Below are 8,537 nucleotides of genomic sequence, written 5' to 3' on the forward strand. Positions count from 1 at the left end.
ATGACAAACAAATACATTTATCAAAAATGTGATAATAGGATGTTAGAAAAAGGGTCACCGGAGGATTCACAGACAAGGAATGGTATGTTATTGATGAGTCATTGCTTATCCTCAGTGCTCCAACAACTGTGGTGGTGGGAGGAGCCTGCGGGAGGTCCAGTGCTTTGACACACGGGACCAGAGGCCCCTCCGACCCTTCCACTGCCAGGCCGTGTCCACCAGGCCTGGGAACCACGCCCCCTGTAACCCCCTGGCCTGTCTGGACTGGTACCGCTCCTCCTGGGGAGAGGTCAGTACCGTATCAGTACAGTATCTCTCTCTCTCTCGTCAAAAGTACTAAATGTATTATATGTACTATTATCCGTGTGTGTGTCTGTATAACGTTATCATTGACTAATTGCCCTCTGGGGTCATTGTCACATGTCAATGGTACATTATAATGGAAACGGATGGACAAAGTCGCTGTTTGAATCAAAGAAAGTGAATTTAATAGCAACCACCTCGGGTGAGGACCAACAAAATATTCATGTACATGTAGCGGTAATCCTATGTACATGTAATGTACATAGCACGGTAATCCTTGTCAACAAACCTACACATGTACATGTGTAGGTTTGTTGACAAGGATTAGCGTGCTATGGCAAATTGGTTCAGTGAGAATGATGACATGTTTTTCTAATGCGTCAAATACAGAGCATCTGGTATTGTTGTTGGGGATCAAAGCCAGAGAGCTCTGTGTCAGCTGATCATTATGTGAAGCTTGGCTCTGTTGCGCAAAAACGGTTCCACTTGTCCATATAAGACTGTTTTTATATTTGTAGTTCTTTGATGTGATGCCTTACTGTGACACCCAAATAAATGTGACGAATGTTTGTGTTTGGTAAATGGACAAATGTGTGTGTGTTTGATAAATGTGCCAGATGTGTGTGTGTGTGTGTGTGTTTGGTAAATGTGACAGATGTGTGTGTGTGTGTGTGTGTGTGTGTGTGTGTGTGTGTGTGTGTGTGTGTGTGTGTGTGTGTGTGTGAGATAAATGTGACAGATGTGTGTGTGTGTGTGTGTGTGTGTGTGTGTGTGTGTGTGTGTGTGTGTGTGTGTGTGTGTGTGTGTGATAAATGTGACAGATGTGTGTGTGTGTGTGATAAATGTGACAGATGTGTGTGTTTGGTAAATGTGACAGATGTGTGTGTTTGGTAAATGTGACAGATGTGTGTGTGTGTTTGCTGTGTGTGTGTTTCTCCCAGTGCTCGGAGCAGTGTGGGGGAGGAGAGCAGCAGCGTGTCGTCACCTGTCCAGAGGAGGACCGCTGTGATGAACACCTCCTTCCCAGCAGGATCCAGGCCTGCAACAGCCACCCCTGTGCCCAGTGGGTCACTGGCTCCTGGGGCCAGGTAAGACCTACACACACACACACACACACACATACACACACACACACACACACACACACACACACACACACACACACTCACACAAACATACACACAGGTGCCCGAACATAATACACATATACTGTATAAGTGAACATATTTTATTTGTAATACCGATGGTACTGCATTTCGTTGTCTGGTACTTGAAGTTGAATCTAATCTAATCTTACCATTTCTGAAAACAGTCCACAATAAGATCTATTACCTCTCTCGGGAGAGTAAGTGTTATTAGGCTGTTTGATTAGAAGCAAACAACATGCCCAGTGTTGAGTGTAGCCTATGTCAAAACCTGAGTGTGCTGGAAAACCCTGTCAGTGTCGGCTTATAATCTAGAAATATTGCTAACTAACTAGCAAGTCAAACTATTGTTCTTCCTCATACTTTTTTTAAAAATTATTATTATTATTATTATTATTATTATTATTATTATTATTATTATTATTAGTGGGCTTTCTTCATTAGTGGGCTATCTATCTGTCTGTCTGTCTGTCTGTCTGTCTGTCTGTCTATCCATCTGTCCATCTAACCTTCTAACCTTCTCTTATCTGCTTATATGCGACCCTCTGACCAACTTTTAACCATTGGACCATCTTACCCTCTCACATACCCAGCAAATCTAGCTATTGTCCAAACCATCTTTAAACTATTTTCACAAAGAAAAACATTCTCGTTCAAAAAGATAATTTGCATTCATATGCCTGTGCCTCAAACTGCGTCTCAGATCTTACATTGTGAAACCAGCAATTACATGACTCACGCTGAGCACAATGTGGCTCAATCTCTCCCCCGGCACATCCCTCCCTCCAAAATAGACATATGCCAGACATCAGACGGCATCTACACGCACATACCCTCATACACACACACATCCACCGACAATACCAAGCACCCTGGGAGGGTGGGTGTGCGCGCTACACACGTGCTCACCTCAGCGGCTCACTACACACCTGACAGGTGCTGGAGGACAATGGAGGACACGTGCACCATAGTCGTAGATGATGAGCAAGAACTGTAATTTCAAGAACAGCATGTATCGATCGCCTCTCACCCTAGCAGTCTAGATTGGTGTTGGATGATGAATTGAAGTACCAGTGGTTGATGCTGTGAGCTACTATAATGACAGTGATTGTAGCAGAATACAGACCAACACACTGTACATCTCCAACTACACGCCCTGACCCAACTGGACAGGACTCAACGCCTACGCAAGGATGCTGTTCATGGACTCCAGCTCAGCATTCAACACCATCATCCCCTCCAAGCTGGGTCACCAAGCTCACGACCTGATGCCAAGCTCACGACCTTGGCATCAGCACTTCCCTCCCTCTCTCCCTCTCCCACTGGACCTTGGACTTCCTGACCAACAGTCTGTCTGTCAAGCTAGGCACCCACACCTCCTCCACCCTGACCCTGAACACTGGTGTCCCTCAGGGGTGTGATGAGCTCTCTGCTCTAGTCTAGCAGGAAGTCCTCAAAAAAGGCTTTAGTTTTTGAGATACCCCTACCTGAGGTAGAACAAAAGACGACAATGATTTTTCTTATCTTTAGGGTCTCCCATTAATGAAATAGATTTTTGTCAAATTTTATTTTGGGGGGGAAAAACATTTTTGGGTTGTTCTTTAGAGCTACCCCAATCCCTGAAAAAGAGCCAAATTAGACCAGGCCGAATATGGGAAAGGTGACAAAAAAAGCCCATAACCCTAAAGATAAGAAAAACCATTGTCTTTTGTTCTACCTCGGGTAGGGGGTATCTCCAAATCTGAGGGCCCTTCCTGCTAAACTATCCACTCCCTCTTCACCCACCACTGCGTGCCTGTACACGGCTCTGATACCGTCATCGAGTTCGCAGACGACCCGGCGGTGGTAGAGCCTGATGAGTAACAACGACGAGTCGCCCCCCCCCCCCCCCCCCCCAGGGAAGAGGAGGTTCGGCACCTGGACATGTGGTGTGTCCCGACAACAACCTGTCGCTCAACAACACCAGGAAAACCTAAAGGAGCTCACTGTGAATCCAACGGGATGGAGGTGTGTGAGTGTGTCTCCCAGGATTCTGGTCAACTTCTACGGTCGCACCGACTCACATCGAGAGCATCCCGACAAACTGCAAACTACAATCACAACGTGGTACGGCAGCTGCTCTCTCTCCCACCCTGCAGCAGGTGGTGAAAACCTCCCGGCGCCGATCACCGATTCCCGACTCCCTGCCATCAAGGACCTCCAGGAAAGGCGGTGTCTGCGGAGGAGGGCGCGAGACATCATTAAGGACACCTCTCACCCTAGTCACTGTCTGCTCCTCTCCCTCACGGGAGGTGGTTACAGGATCCTCAGTAGGCTCAGCGTCTTTGAGCCCCGGAAAAGAGGCTATATAAAAACAATGAATTATTTATTATTAAGAAGTAACTGTACGTATCATATGTTGATTCATATTCAGATATTCATCTTGTGTATATTCTTTTATTTCTCCTCACTGTAACCCTTTGTATGTGATACCATACACGGTCTACATTCTCATGTGTTTTGTACCATGCCACCTAATGCCCTCTTATTCTGTCCATATCATATTGTATTGATCATTTCAGAATTGTACATATCATATTGATATTCATATCATATATTGTCATATATTGTACATATCATATCATATACATGTATATTCACTTTATATTCATTATTCATACCATTGTAATACCTATAGGCCTACTGTAGTTTTTGCACAATACCACTATTTTTACTATTTTTTGTACACTCTGTCTCTCAATAATGACAATGAATGAATCTAATCTAATGTAATCTAATACAGTTTCCAGATGAGTAGGGTGATATCAGGTCAGACAGATTATCATTAGAGGGAGTTCAGCCTTGAGAAAGCGGACACAAGAGAGAGACACGGGTCATTTATAGTGAACAGAAGTTGCAGTCAGTGTAAGTCTGTCTGTCTGTGGCTGCCTGTCTGCCTGCCCGTCTGCCTGTCCGTCAGGCTGTGACTGCCTGCCTGCCTGTCTGTCTGTCTGTCTTGTTTATAAAGCTCTCACTGGCATAGCACCAGAATATCTGAAAGACCTTTTGCTAGCATATCAGCCCAATAGAGCTCTCAGGTCTTCTGACGCTGGTTTTCTCTGTGTACCACATGTACAAAAGAAGAGATTTGGTGAGGCTGCATTCTCATTTTATGCACCCAGATTGTGGAATGCACTGCCAGTTTACATTAGGGATGCGACCTCAGAAAATATGTTCAAGTCTAGACTAAAAACCCATCTTTTTAATATTGCCTTTAAATGAAAAAATAATTGAATTATGATTATATAAAGATTGGAGCAGTTTGAGCTTCATTCATTCATTCATTCATTCATACAAATAAAAGTTCTTCTTCTTATTGTTATTATTCCAGTGTTCAGCGTCTTGCGGTGGCGGAGTGCAGCGTCGGCTGGTCAAGTGTGTCAACATCAAGGCAGAGATGGAGGGAGAAGAGGAGGAGCATGCGCAATGTGACCATGAGCCCTGGCCGGAGAACAACCAGAAGTGTAACCTACAGGAATGTGACAGCACCCCCTCTGGTGAGTACACAGAACTGCACCCTCGTTTCACACAAACTCTTTGACATAAAAGAAGGGTTCCTACTTCATGAAGCCTTCACAAAATGCTTAATATGGTCTACATAGATGCTTCACAAAATCATTGATTAAGCAAATGTCATGTCTTTATTAGATATAATGTGTTTTGTAATGAAGGTTCCTTGTCGTATGGGGAGAACTTTGCTTTCTGCTGGTTTCGCTTGAATAACTCATAAGTTATGTTAAGGCCCCCCAGGTGGCTTGCCTGTGCTGAAACCTAATTGGTCAATTCCAGCAATCACTTGCTTGATAGGTGAGGGGATATTGGCCATGGCCTCATAATTGCTCATAATGACACACAGACTGCAGTTGGTCAAACACACCTCACCTCGCTTCTGCCAAACAGTTGGCTGAATCTGAATAAACACTCAGGCATATGGAGAGCTCTCCAGTTCCATGATTAAAACAAGGGTGAGGACAATCAAGCGATCCAGCGTCATCACTCTGAGTTATTCCAATGTTTTAGAAGGTCATATTTAATCAATAACACTCAAGGGGGTTTGCTAAATCGTGATTTTTAGCACGGCTGTGCTGCAGTCAAAGGCATGATGGCGTGCTGAAATGTTATTTTCTTCAAGAGTCAATATCAATCGATATACCATGCCCTTTAAGGTTTCTTCTACCATACAAAACAGGGGTTTTGGGCACTCGCTCAGATTTCTTTTTGCCTCACTGTGCAAGGCTGTAGACAAGATCATGGCAATAATACCTGAGGATCGAATACAAAATCTAATCAAGACTGTCATAAGATGTGGGGGTGGAGAAGTCGATTTGTTTCCAATAACAGCTTATAAAGCTACTGAAAGAATGAGTTTGCAGAATTGTTACTCCCACAGTCACCTTAATGTAACCTTTCTTTTTAAACTATTGTATTCATTGATTTTCCTTCTGTGTGTGGTGACAGTATACAATACTGTAGAGCAGAGAGGCAAGAGGGAAGGTGAGAGGGAGCAGAGGAGGAGCGGAGATGAAAAAGAATATAGATGAAAAAAAGACGTACTGTGTGTGTGTCTGGTGGTTCAGACAAGGGTGGCCCTGAATCCCATAATGCCCCTGCAGTTGTGATTGGCCACTTGAAGAGCTTCCTGACCTTCCTATCCCCACAGCCGTTCTTATGGGTTGCTGGCTCTCAGAGCAGCTGGAGCATGCTGTTTTGCCCATCACCCAAACAAGACCTTTCATTGGAAAATCTCCTTTCGGAGACAAGAGTGTCTTGCCCCCTATTTTATGGTATCTGTAAATAAGCTAAAAGCACAAGAAGCTTTACTTTTAGGATCTCCTCATTTAACCTCCCAATAAATGAACTATCCTATTCTCCATCTTCCTTTCTTCCTGCCTTCCCCCATCTGTCTCTCCCTACCTGATTCTAGTCACATCCATCTCCTTTCAACTCACTCATTGAGAGAGAGAGAGAGAGAGAGAGAGAGAGAGAGAGACAGAGAGAGAGACAGAGAGAGAGACAGAGAGAGACAGGGAGAGAGACAGAGAGAGAGAGACAGAGAGAGAGACAGAGAGAGAGAGCCAGGGAGAGAGACAGAGAGAGACAGAGACAGAGACAGAGAGAGAGACAGAGAGAGAGACAGAGAGAGCCAGAGAGAGAGACAGAGAGAGAGACAGAGAGAGAGACAGAGAGAGACAGAGAGAGAGACAGAGAGAGACAGAGAGAGAGACAGAGAGAGAGACAGAGAGAGAGAGTCAGAGAGAGAGAGCCAGAGAGAGAGACACAGAGAGAGAGAGACACAGAGAGAGACAGAGAGAGAGAGACAGAGAGAGAGCCAGAGAGAGAGAGCCAGAGAGAGAGCCAGAGAGAGAGACAGAGAGAGAGAGACAGAGAGAGAGAGCCAGAGAGAGAGACAGAGAGAGAGACAGAGAGAGAGACAGAGAGAGAGACAGAGAGAGAGCCAGAGAGAGAGACAGAGAGAGAGCCAGAGAGAGAGCCAGAGAGAGAGCCAGAGAGAGAGCCAGAGAGAGAGAGACAGAGAGAGAGACAGAGAGAGACAGAGAGAGAGCCAGAGAGAGAGAGAGAGCCAGAGAGAGAGCCAGAGAGAGAGCCAGAGAGAGAGAGAGAGAGAGACAGAGAGAGAGCCAGAGAGAGAGCCAGAAAGAGAGCCAGAGAGCGAGAGAGACAGAGAGAGAGCCAGAGAGAGAGACAGAGCCAGAGAGAGAGAGACAGACAGACAGAGAGAGACAGAGAGAGAGAGACAGACCGAGAGAGAGACAGAGAGCCAGAGCCCAAATGATCATCTTTTTTGACTCCATTGTAAAAAAAAAAAAAAGAGCAGAATCCTTTTTGATATCTGTTTCTCTTTCATCATCAATGTTTCCTCTCCGTCCATGCCTCAGACGGAGTGTCATGTTGGGGCTGAATTATCTAAAGAAAAACCACAGGACCAATGGAGATCTGCATCTCAGGTTGTCCTGAAGCTCAGTGATATATGACTGGTTTTGAATCAGACTTCTATAGGAGTGAGAGTTTAGTTGAGCTGATTAGGATCCCCATTAGCTGTTGCTAATGTGGACCCCAGCTTTCTGGGGTCCACACAGCAGGTGCTGGCTAGTGCAGTGTTATATACATAGATAGCAGATTTCCAGTAGCTTGACAGTAGTGCCAAGTCCAAGAAATCCATTGTTTAGACTCCTATTTGTTTGTATTTTACTGAAAAAATGGTGTCGCCTTAATGTTGATAACCACATCCGACACCGCTATGCAATTCTCTGTAGGTAAACCAGGGGGGTATTCCATTAACGTCACTAAAGGACAATCCAGGCTTATTCTGGATCTCGCGAGATTTATCAAAAATAAACCCGGATTTTCCTTTAGAGACGTTTGTTTGTTTGTTTGTTTGTTTATTAGGATCCCCCTTAGCTAATGCCATGACATTAGCTAGTCTTCCTGGGGTCCGACACAAATCATCATTTGAACAATTGTCAACATTAGATGACGTCGATGGAATGAATACTCACCAGTGCCGGGGCGTTTGTTGACCTTTTTGCTACATATTGGCTGACGGACTGTAGCCTACAGCGTTTGATTTGGATGATAACCGTTGAAAAGGTAACATTGATTAAGACTCAAATTCTCATCAACATCGCCATGACGTCAACACAACTTCCAGTAGATTCAACTGGTGTGAACTTGTTGGCCACCCTGAGGCGAACAGATCTGAAGTGAAATCCTTAATCATGATCAGGTGCAGCCGGGTGAGACAGCTCAGAGTGGCTGGTGTAGACAGTTCGACCACAGGCTATGGAAAGATTGATGTTGCAGAGTGTAGCTTTGGCATGGGGAAGCTGGGATAATGTCTCCAGTATCGTTGATATCCATTGTTCCAGACAATTGAACCGGACATTGTGTCTTCCTTTGAGACGAAATGAGAGCACTGAACTCTGCTGTCTATCTATGTAATAGGGTTGGAACTGCCGTGAAAGTGAATGCCTGCAGATATCATTACTGTATTCATATTAGTGACATATCTAATGTTTGTAATATTATAGT

The 8,537-nt window shown here is 44.8% G+C and overlaps 1 protein-coding gene across 1 annotated transcript in view; it reads left to right on the plus strand.

The window, feature by feature from the left end:
• adamts7 (a disintegrin-like and metallopeptidase (reprolysin type) with thrombospondin type 1 motif, 7) overlaps nucleotides 1-8,537 on the plus strand; it is a gene marked incomplete at both ends in the record, with an annotated part of 111,573 nt that overhangs the window by 91,818 nt on the left and 11,218 nt on the right. Inside the window, 3 exons of the mRNA XM_080531884.1 lie at nucleotides 116-289; nucleotides 1,245-1,391; nucleotides 4,819-4,984. Coding sequence (XP_080388010.1) covers nucleotides 116-289; nucleotides 1,245-1,391; nucleotides 4,819-4,984 — 487 coding nt within the window. The remainder of the gene's footprint in view (nucleotides 1-115; nucleotides 290-1,244; nucleotides 1,392-4,818; nucleotides 4,985-8,537) is intronic.

This window comes from Nansenia antarctica (genome assembly GCF_963989245.1).
Source record: "Nansenia antarctica genome assembly, chromosome: 5".
Classification (NCBI taxonomy): Eukaryota; Metazoa; Chordata; class Actinopteri; order Argentiniformes; family Microstomatidae; genus Nansenia; species Nansenia antarctica.